Source organism: Tachyglossus aculeatus, chromosome 12 (genome assembly GCF_015852505.1).
Source record: "Tachyglossus aculeatus isolate mTacAcu1 chromosome 12, mTacAcu1.pri, whole genome shotgun sequence".
Classification (NCBI taxonomy): Eukaryota; Metazoa; Chordata; class Mammalia; order Monotremata; family Tachyglossidae; genus Tachyglossus; species Tachyglossus aculeatus.
Window position 1 is genome coordinate 43,472,616 of NC_052077.1, and position 12,782 is coordinate 43,485,397.

General features: G+C 51.5%; 1 protein-coding gene across 2 annotated transcripts in view; it reads right to left on the reverse strand.

Moving 5' to 3' along the window:
- Positions 1–338: 338 nt before the first annotated feature.
- The window catches only part of ACSL1 (acyl-CoA synthetase long chain family member 1), a 127,204-nt gene continuing 114,760 nt past the window's right edge, over positions 339–12,782 (reverse strand). For both annotated transcript variants that reach the window (XM_038754967.1, XM_038754966.1), the window contains exons 17-21: positions 11,191–11,307; positions 5,914–6,057; positions 5,082–5,183; positions 4,914–4,985; positions 339–1,038 (exon numbers count right to left, since the gene is read on the reverse strand). In XM_038754967.1, coding sequence (XP_038610895.1) covers positions 898–1,038; positions 4,914–4,985; positions 5,082–5,183; positions 5,914–6,057; positions 11,191–11,307 — 576 coding nt within the window. In that variant the 3' untranslated portion in view covers positions 339–897. The remainder of the gene's footprint in view (positions 1,039–4,913; positions 4,986–5,081; positions 5,184–5,913; positions 6,058–11,190; positions 11,308–12,782) is intronic.

A 12,782-nucleotide genomic window follows, 5' to 3' on the forward strand; every position in this document is an offset into this window, starting at 1 on the left:
TTGGTTCTGTTGGCGTGCCCCGAGACAAGGCCCTCTGTCTTCACCCACCATCAGCTGTGACACAAGCGTCCAAATGCCCACTTCGCGGGGCACCGCAGGGCAGGCTCGACGTGGGACGGGGCGTGACGGGCCGATCTCAGAGCGACATGGGGGTACCAGTGGTGGCGGGAAGATGCCAGGGAAGGCCGGGCCGCCCCTCCGCTCCCCCCTCGGAGCCTCGCTTTCCCCACAAAGCCGGTGGCGGGAGATGGTGGGCTCACCCGGTCTGCGCCGGGTTGGCATCCTGTACCCGAAGCCACCCAGTCTCCCCCACCCACCGGTGTGGGGACGGCGGGACGGATGACCCGCTCCCGGGGGCCCGTCGAGCCGCTCAGCAGCAGGGGAGAGGGTCTTCCAACCAGTGTTTGACCGAGATCGCGACGACATTCTCCAGAGCGGTTGAAGAAAATAAAACAAAAAAGCCAAGAAGAGAGAGAAACAAAGGGAAAGTATTCCTTCCAGTGTACTGGACGCTCGCGGGGCAGGCGGCGGCAGAGGAGCGCAGGGCCGGGAGCGGGCTCGTCGCCGAGAGTGCCACCAATACCCCCCCTCTTCTCGGTCGGAAAAACGGGGGTGGCCGGCCCAACCCCCGGCCTTCTGGGCCGAGGAAGGTCCGAATAACTCATCACACTTAAAGCGAGATTCCCTGTTACAATTTAAGGCTCATTTGGGAAACTGTAGGTCAGGGGCAGGCGGGATGGGCGCCCGGGTTGGTAAGGCAGAGCCGCCCCCGTGGCTATTCCTATGGCCGGGCCCCCGGGGTCCGGGGGTCGCGCCCGTCCTCCCCACGCCGGCTCGGGTGGGAGGGCCCTGTTGGGGAGCGGGAGCCGCGGCTCTCCCTCGCCGCCTTGGCCCGCGCTAGACTTTGATGGTGGCGTAGAGCTCGTCGATCTCCGGCCGGAAGTGTTTCCTTAGCTCGGGGCGCTTGGCCTTCAGCGTCGGGGTCAGGAGGCCGTTCTCCACGCTGAACAGCTCCGAGTGGAGGGCGATGCCTTTCACCTGGAGGCCAGGGAGGGACAGAGGGACAGAGGACAATCAGTCTGCGCATCAGGCAGAAACTCCTCACCCGGGGCTTCAAGGCCGTCCATCACCTCGCCCCCTCCTACCTCACCTCCCTTCTCTCCTTCTACTGCCCAGCCCGCACCCTCCGCTCCTCCACCGCTAATCTCCTCACTGTACCTCGTTCTCGCCTGTCCCGCCATCGACCCCCGGCCCAGGTCCTCCCCCGGGCCTGGAATGCCCCCAATCCCTCTGCCCCTCCGCCAAGCTCGCTCTCTTCCTCCCTTCAAGGCCCTGCTGAGAGCTCACCTCCTCCAGGAGGCCTTCCCAGACTGAGCCCCTTCTTTCCTCTCCCCCTCGTCCCCCTCTCCATCCCCCCGTCTTACCTCCTTCCCTTCCCCACAGCACCTGTATATATGTATATATGGTTGTACATATTTATTACTCTATTTATTTATTTATTTATTTATATATTTTACTTGTACATTTCTATCCTACTTATTTTATTTTGTTGGTATGTTTGGTTCTGTTCTCTGTCTCCCCCTTTTAGACTGTGAGCCCACTGTTGGGTAGGGACTGTCTCTATGTGATGCCAATTTGTACTTCCCAAGCGCTTAGTACAGTGCTCTGCACATAGTAAGCGCTCAATAAATACGATTGATTGATTGATTGATTCCTCCCTTCAAGGCCCTACTGAGAGCTCACCTCCTCCAGGAGGCCTCCTTCCTCTCCCCCTCGTCCCCCTCTCCATTCCCCCCCATCTTACCTCCTTCCCTTCCCCACAGCACCTGTATATATGTATATATGTTTGTACATATTTATTACTCTATTTATTACTCTATTTATTACTCTATTTATTATTTTACTTGTACCTATCTATTCTATTCATTTTATTTTGTTAAGATGTTTGGTTTTGTTCTCTGTCTCCCCCTTCTAGACTGTGAGCCCACTGTTGGGTAGGGACCGTCTCTATATGTTGCCAACTTTGACTTCCCAAGCACCTAGTACAGTGCTCTGCACACAGTAAGCGCTCAATAAATACGATTGACTGACTGAATGAAAGTATCTTTATTATTCTTATCCACCTCCAGTGGGCTGCATTCTGTCTTCCCAGATTTCCGGAGAAGCACACACAGATTGGACGCTCCCTGGGGGCAGGGATCGCGTCGACTAACTCTACTGAGAAGCAGCGTGGCTCAGTGGAAAGAGCGCAGGCTTTGGAGTCGGAGGTCACGGGTTCAAATCCCGGCTCCGCCACTTGCTAGCTGTGTGACTTGGGGCAAGTCACAACTTCTCTGGGCCTCAGTTACCTCGCCTGTAAAATGGGGATGAAGACTGCGAGCCCCCCCGTGGGACAACCTGGTCACCTTGTAACCTCCCCAGCCCTTAGAACGGTGCTTTGCACGTAGTAAGCGCTTAATAAATGCCATCATTATTATTATTACTGTCTTCTCCATGAACATCTCTGACCGACCGGGAGAGCCTCCGGATCGTCCCTTGGATATCCCACTATCCTCAGGTTAGGGACGGCGGGAGAAGTGATGTAAGCGCCTCATTGTGCAGGCCCTCCGGCGATTGATACGCGATTGATAAATACAATTGATGATGATGGAGCGGATGGGGGTGGCCTAGTGGGAGTCCTCCATGCTCGGCCGATCAATCAATGATATCTATTGAGCTCTTCCTCTGTGCAGAGCACTGTATTAAGTGCTTGGACGACTACCGCAGATTTGGAAGCCACATTCCCTGCCCACAACCATTCACAGTCTCGAGGGCCAGACAGGATTCATTCATTCATTCGATCGTATTTATTGAGCGCTTACTGTGTGCCGAGCACTGTACTAAGCGCTTGGGAAGTCCAAGTAGGCCACACAGAGAGACGGTCCCTACCCAACAGTGGGCTCACAGTCTCGAAGATTGGTGGCCAGCGGACCAGGTCATAGACGGAGGAAGAGAAGGCAGCTTGGTTTAGTGGGAATGGCCAGGACTTGTTGCCAGCTTGTACTTCCCAAGCGCTTAGTCCAGTGCTCTGCACACAGTAAGCGCTCAATAAATACGATTGATTGATTGATTGATTGACTTGGGAGGCAGAGGACGTGGGTTCTAATCCCGGCTCTGCCACCTGTCTGCTGTGTGGCCTTGGGGAAGCCACTTCACTTCACCTTGTAACCTCCCCAGCGCTTAGAACAGTGCTTTGCACATAGTAAGCGCTTAACAAATACCATTATTATTATTATTATTATTATTGTTATTATTCTCTGGGCCTCAGTTCCCTCCTCCGTAAAATGGGGATGAAGACTGTGAGCTCCACACAGGACCACTGAGGACCTTATGTCTACCTCAGAGCTTAGGACAGTGCTTGGCACATAGTAAGTGCTTAACAAGTATAAGGGGACTTGGCCTAACCTCTAGACTCTCCCCCCCTCTAGACTGTGAGCTTGCTGTAGGCAGGGATTGTCTCTCTTTATTGCTGTACTGTACTTTCCCAAGCGCTTAGTACAGAGCTGTGCACACAGAAAGTGCTCAATAAATACCACTGGCTGACTGACTGGGTGGACATACGTTCTGTGGGGCTGTGGGTGGAAGAGTATCTAAGTACCCTCAAGTGCTCCCCAAATTCTTGTAAGTGCTCAATAAATTGAATGAATGGACTGTAAGCTCCCAGGAATGGATCTACCAACTCTGTCATACTGTACTCTCCCAAGCGCTTAGTACAGTACTCTACACAATCAATCAATCGTATTTATTGAGCGCTTACTGTGTGCAGAGCACTGTACTAAGCACTTGGGAAGTCCAACTTGGCAACATCTAGAGACAGTCCCTACCCAACAGTGGGCTCACAGTCTAAAAGGGGGGAGACAGAGAACAAAACCAAACATACTAACAAAATAAAATAAATAGAAAAGATATGTACAAGTAAAATAAATAGAGTAATAAATATGTACAAACATATATATATATATATATATATATATATACAGGTGCTGTGGGGAAGGGAAGGAGGTAAGATGGGGGGATGGAGAAAGTAAGCACTAAGTCAGAGCAGCAGTGTGGCTCGGTGGAAAGAGCACGAGCTTGGGAGTCAGAATCATCATCATCAATCGTATTTATCGAGCGCTTACTATGTGCAGAGCACTGTACTAAGCGCTTGGGAAGTACAAATTGGCAACATCTAGAGACAGTCCCTACCCAACAGTGGGCTCACAGTCTAAAAGAAGTCAGAAGTCACGGGTTCGAATCCCAGCTCCGCCACTTGTCAGCTGAGTGACCCTGGGCTAGTCACGTAACTTCTCTGTGCCTCAGTTCCCTCATCTGTAAAATGGGGACTAAGATGGTGAGCCCCACGTGGGACAACCTTGATCACGTTGTACCCCCCCCCAGGGCTTAGACCAGTGCTTGGCACATGGTAAGTGCTTAACAAATACCACCATCATTATTACTATTATTATTATAAATGCTGTTGATTGATTGATTGATTGGAAGGTAGTCCAGCCAATCCAAGGCAGGCCTTCCACCGCCAGCCTCGGCCTCAACCCCAGTCCAGCCCGGCCCAAACCGGACACGACCCTGGTGCACGAGGGTTGGGGGGCATCCAAACTAGTCGGCTGGGGTCAGGGACCCCGGAGGCAGAATTGGGAGAGGGGGCTTTGAAACACTCAGTGGCGGGGGACTTCCCCCTTCTAGACTGTGAGCCCGCTGTTGGGTAGGGACCGTCTCTACGTGTTGCCGACTTGTACTTCCCAAGCACTTAGTACAGTGCTCTGCACACAGTAAGCGCTCAATAAATACGATTGATTGATTGATTGACTGTCTCTTTCTAGGCAAATCCTCCCGGGATCCACCCACCGGCCCCCCATGTCCGCCCAGCGTCCGACCTGCTCAAAGGACTTGAGTCCCGCCTCCTTCCCGAGTCTTAGGAAGTCCTCCAGGATGGCCTTTTTGAGGTCCTGCGGGGGAGAGCCAGCAAAGAGGACGTGATCGGGATCGTGCCGCAAAACGGCAGGGGAAGCCGGTCGTCGGGGGGCCGGGATCCGCTCGCTCACCTTATTCCGACACAGCTCGCCGTAGGAGCCCTCGATGCCTCGCTTTTTGGCCCAAGGGCACACGGTCTCGGGGTCGGGCACCACGATTGCTATGAGGAACGCCTGCAGCATGCGTGCCCGCCCGCCCGCACGTCCACCAACACACAAACACGCGTCTGTTAGCGGGGGGCTTCAGGGGCGGGTGGCCCCCGCCGACCCCTCCGGGAATTAGTTCCGGAGCCACCGGGGAAGGCCGGCCAGGGAACGGTCCCACTGGGGCTGGCATCGGGGCTGAGAGCCCCAGTTCCTCCCTCGGTCCCAAAGACTCAGTTTGACTCCTCTAGACGGTAAATTCGTTGTAGGTAGGGAACTGTACCGTACTCTCCCAAGCACTTAGCACAGTGCTCTGCACGCAGAAAGTGCTCAATAAATACGACTGACTGAATGAATAAACCTCCCCCAAAAAACTAAAAGGAGCAGTGAGGCCTAAGCCAGTGCCCGGCCCGGACGCCTGGCCGCCTTCCCACCACCTCCGTCTGTGCCGCCCTGGGGGGTTGGGGTGCTTTCCGGCCTTGGGGACCCCCAGGACTTCTGCCTCGGTGCCCTGCCAACCCCGTGGGTGGCCCACGTGCCACCGGTCTCGCACGGGAAGTGGTGGTACTGGGAGATAGCTCTCCCAAGGGAAGAGAGCTGGGAATGCCGCTCTTTTCGTCGTTCCGGGAAGCTGGAGCCACGGGGGCCGGGGAAACGGCCACCGGGCCCGGGGGAAAGGCCGAGGACCAGGCGCTGGCCTCCTCCTCCGGACCAAGTTCGGGGTTTCAGGCCCGGAGGGCTGGGGGAGGAAGAGACACACCTGCAAGCTCTCGCCGTAGACGAACACCTGGGCTACGGGCTCGCTGCGCTGGTACACGTTCTCGATCTTCTCGGGCGCGATGTACTCGCCTTGGGCCAGCTTAAAGATGTGCTTTTTCCTGTCGATGATCTTCAGGACACCGTTCTGTACGGGGGGCGGGGAAGGGGGGATTGGGGGTCAGGGGACCATTCATTCATTCATTCAATTGTATTTATTGAGTACTTACTGTGTGCAGGGCACTGGACTAAGCGCTTGGGGAGTCCAAGTTGGCAACATAGAGAGACGGGCCCTACCCAACAGCGGGCTCACAGTCCTGCCAGGCGCCCAGAGGAGACAAACCGGGCAGGGAGGAGCCACCAAATAGTCCAGTCGCCCCCGCCGCAGGTTTCTCAGGGAACCGAGGGAGTGGACTGGTGGGCCGCCCGGTCCGAGGTCAGCTGCATTAGGGGTGCGGGTCACCAGGCCGCTGGGACGCCTCCTTTGAGGCAGAGGGAAGATGAGCTGCTCCCTCCCTCTCTCCTGGTTGCCCGCTCTTTCCTTTATGGCACTCATTATGCGCTTAATATAATAATGATCATCATCATCATCAATCGTATTTATTGAGCGCTTACTATGTGCAGAGCACTGTACTAAGCGCTTGGGAAGTACAAATTGGCAACATATAGAGACAGTCCCTACCCAACAGTGGGCTCACAGTCTAAAAGGGGGAGACAGAGAACAAAACCAAACATACTAACAAAATAAAATAAATGGAATAGATATGTACAAATAAAATAAATAAAGACATTTATTAAGCGCTTACTATGTGCAAAGCACTGTCCTAAGCGCTGGGGAGGTTACAAGGTGATCAGGGTGTCCCCACAGGGGGTTCACAGTTTTAATCTCCATTTTACGGATGAGGTCACTGAGGCCCAGAGAAGTTGAGTGACTGGCCCAAAGTCACACAGCTGACAAGTGGCGGAGCCGGGATTTGAACCCATGACCTCTGACTCCAAAGCCCGGGCTCTTTCCACTGAGCCACGCTGCCCCCCCATATGGGCCAGCTACTGTACTAAGTGGAGTCAGAAGGACCTCTCTAATCCCAGGATTTAGTACAGTGCCTGGCACGTATTAAGCACTTAAATGATACCATTTTCCCCTCTAGGCGGAAAAGTCACTGTGGTCATTGTTGTATGGTACTCTCCCAAGAGCTTAGTACAGTGTTCTGCACACGGTAAGCGCTCAATAAATACGACTGAATGAATGAATGACCTGGGTTCTAATCCCGACTCCACCACGTCTGCTGTGTGACCTTGTGTAAGCCACTTAGCTTCTCTGTGCCTCAGTCACTTCTTCTGTAAAATGGGGACTAACTGTCTGAGCCCCATTTGGGTCAGGGACTGTGCCCAACTTTCATTCATTCATTCAATCGTATTTATTATAGTAATAATAATAATAATAATGGCATTTATTAAGCGCTTACTCTGTGCAAAGCACTGTTCTAAGCGCTGGGGAGGTTATAGGGCGATCAGGTTGTCCCACGGGGGGCTCACAGTCTTAATCCCCATTTTACAGATGAGGGAACTGAGGCCCAGAGAAGTGAAGTGACTTGCCCAAAGTCACACAGCTGACAGTTGGCGGAGCCGGGATTTGAACCCCTGACCTCGGACTCCAAAGCCCGGGCTCTTTCCACTGAGCCACGCTGCTTCTCTGCTCTGCTTATTGAGCGCTTACTGTGTGCAGAGCACTGTACTAAGCGCTTGGGGAGTCCAAGTTGGCAACATATAGAGACGGTCCCTACCCAACAGTGGGCTCACAGTCTAGAAGATTAACTTATACTCACTTCAGCGCTTAGAACAGTGCTTGGCACATAGTAAGCGCTTAACCAGTACCATGACAATTATTCCTATTACTATACAAGCAAAATCAAGTTGGAAACCGTGTTAATCCCTCTTTTATAGATGAGGGAACTGAGGCACAGAGAAGTGAAGAGCCTTGCCCCAGGTCACCCAGCAGACATTCATTCAATCCTATTTATTGAGCGCTTACTGTGTGCAGAGCACTGGACTAAGCGCTTGGGAAGTACGAGTCGGTGACATCTAGAGACGGACATGGGGCAGAGTCGGAATTAGAACCCAGGTCCTCCTGACTCCCGTACTATCCACTAGGCCACACCGGCCCCTCGGCTCCAGTTCTGAAGTCCCTCAGACTGCCGAGGTCAGGACGTGGCGGTTTGCGGACTTTCGCGGCCGGCTGGGGAGGGAATTCTTTGACTTTGGGCCAATCGGTCGCACGGATGCGTTTTCCCATGTTGGGAAGCCTTGCTCCGGGGAGATTGATCTCGGCAGATCTGCCGCTACTTAGAACCCGTCAGCCCTGGGCCTGGGGATGAAGACCATGAGCCCCCCGTGGGACAACCTGATCACCTTGTAACCTCCCCAGCGCTTAGAACAGTGCTTTGCACATAGTAAGCGCTTAACAAATGTCATTATTATTATTATTATTATTATTGTTAAGCGCTTACTCCATGCCAGGCACAGTACTAAGCGCGGGGGTAGATACAAGCAAATCGGGTTGGACTCAGCCCCTGTCCCACATGAGGCTCGTGATCTTAATCCCCATTTTACAGAGGAGGTAACTGAAGTCAAGAGAAGTCAAGTGACTTGCCCAAGGTCACCCAGGAGTTTCCAGGGTTCCGGGTTCTAGTCCCGGCTCTGCCACTGGTGGCCGGCTGAATGACTTCGGGCAAAGTAATTAACCTCTCTGGGCCTTGGTTGCTGCCATCTGCTCCCCCTTCCTCTCAGACCAAGGGCCCCGGGTTGGACAAGGGCTCGGTCATCATCAATCGTATTTACTGAGCGCTTACTGTGTGCAGAGCACTGTACTAAGGTCCAATCTACCAATCTTAACATCATCCCCCCTAGGGCTTTTTATTTGATTTTTAAATGATATTTGTTAAGCGATGGCATTTATTAAAGCGCTTACTATGTGCAAAGCACTGTTCTAAGCGCTGGGGAGGTTACAAGGTGATCAAGTTGCCCCACGGGGGTGCTCACAGTCTTCACCCCCATTTTACAGATGAGGGAACTGAGGCTCAGAGAAGTTAAGTGACTTGCCCAAGGTCACACAGTGGACGCGGCAGAGTGGGATTCGAACCCATGACCTCTGACTCCAAAGCCCGAGCTCTTTCCACTGAGCCACGCTGCACTGAATTTTTTCCTGGCACCTTATTAAATGCTGGGGTAGATAAAAAGTTGTCAGGTTGTACGCTGTCCTTGTCCAGCATGGGGCTCACAGTCTTAATCCCCCAAAGCAGCGTGGCTCAGTGGGAAGAGCCCGGGCTTTGGAGTCAGAGGTCACGGGTTCGAATCCCGGCTCCGCCAATCGTCAGCTGTGTGACTTTGGGCGAGTCACTTCACTTCTCTGGGCCTCAGTTCCCTCATCTGTAAAATGGGGATTAAGCCTGTGAGCCCCACGGGGGACAACCTGATCACCTTGTATCCCCCCCAGCTCTTTTAGAACAGTGCTTCACACATAGTAAGCACTTAACAAATACCATCATTATTATTATTATTATTATTTTACTGACGTGGTAACTGAGGCCCAGAGGAATTAAGTGGCTTTGCCCAAGGTCACACAGCAGACAAGTGGCGGAGCTGGAATTAGAACCCACATCCTGTCTCAGGCCCAAGCTCTATCCACTAGGCCGTACTGCTTCCCGCTTGTCCGTTAATCGTACTTATTGAGGGCTTACTGTGTGCAAAGCACTGTACGAAGAGCTTGGAACACTACTGAAGTCACTTCACTTCTCCGGGCCTCAGTTCCCTCCTCTGTAAAATGGGGATTAAGACTGTGAGCCCCTCGTGGGACAACCTGGTCACCTTGTAAATTCCCCAGTGCTTAGAACAGTGCTTTGCACATAGTAAGCGCTTAATAAATGCCATCATTATCATTATTATTATTATTACTGCCCTTTACCCAGCCTGATCAGGAAGAGGAGTCGAAACAAAAGGCTTCCAAAAAGAAAGATAAAAAAGTCACAAGATCAGGTATGGTTCGAAATGGGTACGCCTTGTCTGCCCAGAGAATTATTTTACTTGGACTTTTAGACTGTGAGCCCACTATTGGGTAGGGACTGTCTCTATATGTTGCCAACTTGTACTTCCCAAGCGCTTAGTACAGTGCTCTGCACACAGTAAGCGCTCAATAAATACGATTGATGATGATGATAATATTCATTCTATTTATTTTATTTGGTTTATACATTTTGTTTTGTCGTCTGTCTCCCCCTTCTAGACTGTGAGCCCGCTGGTGGGTAGGGACCGTCTCTAGATGTTGCCAACTTGGACTTCCCAAGCGCTTAGTCCACTGCTCTGCACACAGTAGGCGCTCAATAAATACGATTGAATGAATGAATGAATACAATAAAGCAATATAATTGACGGTGTCGGAGCCAAACCAAGTCACTCCCCTGTGCCTCAGTGACCTCATCTGTAAAATGGGGATTGAGACCATGAGCCCTATACGGGACAGGGATTGTCCAACCTGATTTGCTTTGTTCTCTGTCTCCCCCTCCTAGACTGTGAGCCCACTGTTGGGTAGGGACTGTCTCTATATGTTGTCAGCTTGTGCTTCCCAAGTGCTTAGTGCAGTGCTCTGCACACAGTAAGCGCTCAATAAATACGATTGATTGATTGATTGATTGACTGTATCCACCCCGGCACTTACTACAGTGCCTGGCACATAGTAAGCGCTTAACAAATACCATTATTACTATTATCATTAATATAATAATATAATATAATATAATATAATATAATATAATATAATACGATATAATATAATATAATACATGATATAATAATATAATATAATATAATATAATATATAGCGATAATAATAATGATAATGATAATGATAATGATAATAATAATAATAATAATAATAATAATAATAATATATTCGAGAAGCAGCGTGGCTCAGTGGAAAGAGCCCGGGCTTTGGAGTCAGAGGTCATGGGTTCGAATCTCGACTCCACCACAAGTCTGCTGTGTGACCTTGGGCATGTCACTTAACTTCTCTGAGCCCCAGTGACCTCATCTGTAGAAAGGGGGATGAAGACTGTGAGCCCCACGTGGGACAACCTGATCACATTGCATCCCCCCCCAGTACTTAGAACAGTGCTTTGCACATAGTAAGCGCTTAACAAATGCCATCATTATTATTATTATTATTAATACCGTAACTCCTAAACGCAAACGGGACAAGTCGGAGGGTTGGAGGGTCCGGACGACTTACGGGCAGCCACTTCCCGACGTCCCCGGTGTGAAGCCAGCCGTCCTCGTCCAGCGCCTCGGCCGTCTTCTCCGGGTCCTTCAGGTAGCCCCTGAACACGTTGGACCCCTTCACACACACCTGGGGAAGCGGGGAGGGTTTGGAGACCGTCACCGCAGGCAGGTCCCCGCTCACGGGGCGGGGGACAGGGAGAAGGGTGAAGAAGCTATTTATTTATTCAGAGAGAAGCAGCGGGGCTCAGTGGAAAGAGCCCGGGCTTTGGAGTCGGAGGTTGTGGGTTCAAATCCCGGCTCCGCCGCTTGGCAGCTGGGTGACTTTGGGAAAGTCACTTCACTTCTCTGGGCCTCAGTTCCCTCACCTGTCAAATGGGGATGAAGACTGTGAGCCCCCCGTGGGACAACCTGATCACCTTGGAGGTCCCCAGCGCTTAGAACAGTGCTTTGCACATAGTAAGCGCTTAATAAATGCCATTATTGTTATTATTATTATTATTACTAACGCCTGTCTCCCCCGCTCCACACAGTAAGCCCCTTGGGGGCAGGGAATGTGCCTGTTTATTGTTATATTGTACTAATGCTCATCTTCTCACTGCACCTCACTGTACAGAGAAGCGGCGGGGCTCAGTGGAAAGAGCCCGGGCTTGAGAGTCAGGGGTCGTGGGTTCAAATCCCAGCTCCGCCGCTTGTCAGCTGTGTGACTCTGGGCAAGTCACTGCACTTCTCTGTGCCACAGTTCCCTCATCTGGAAAATGGGGATTAAGATTGTGAGCCCCGCATGGGACAACCTGATCGCCTTGTATCCTCCCCAGCACTTAGAACAGTGTCTTGCACGCAGTAAGCGCTTAACAAATACCAAAATGATTATTATTATCTCGATTTCGTCTATCTCACCACCGACTTTTTGCCCACAGCCTACCTCTGGCCTGGAAAGCCCTCCCTCCTCATATCAGACAGATAATTGCTCTCCCCCACTTCAAAACCGGAATGAAGGCACATCTCCTCCAGAAAGCCTTCCCTGACTGTGCCCTTCTCTCCTCTTCTCCCACTCTCTTATGCGCTGCTCCCCCGTGGGACAATCTGATCACCTTGTATCTCCCCAGCGCGTAGAACAGTGCTTTGCACATAGTAAGTGCTTAACAAATACCATTATTCAAGCGCTTAGTACAGTGCTCTGCACATAGTAAGCGCTCAATAAATACGATTGACAATAAATACGATTGATGCTCTTACTTGCTCCTTCATTCATCCTCCCTCCCACCTCCAAGGCCCGTAGGTATATATCTGTAATTAATTAGCTGATTAATTCATCTTAATGTCTGTCTCCCCCTTTAGACTGTGAGCTTGTTTGGGGAAGGAATGTGTCCGTTTGTTGTTATACTGTACTCTCCCAAGCGCTTAGTAAAGCGCTGTGAGCCCACTGTTGGGTAGGGACTGTCTCTATATGTTGCCAATTTGTACTTCCCAAGCGCTTAGTACAGTGTTCTGCACATAGTAAGCGCTCAATAAATACGATTGATGATGATGATGATGAGTAAGCACTCAAGAAATACCACTGATTGAACGAAAGCCCAGGATGCTCTCGCCTTCCCTCTCTCC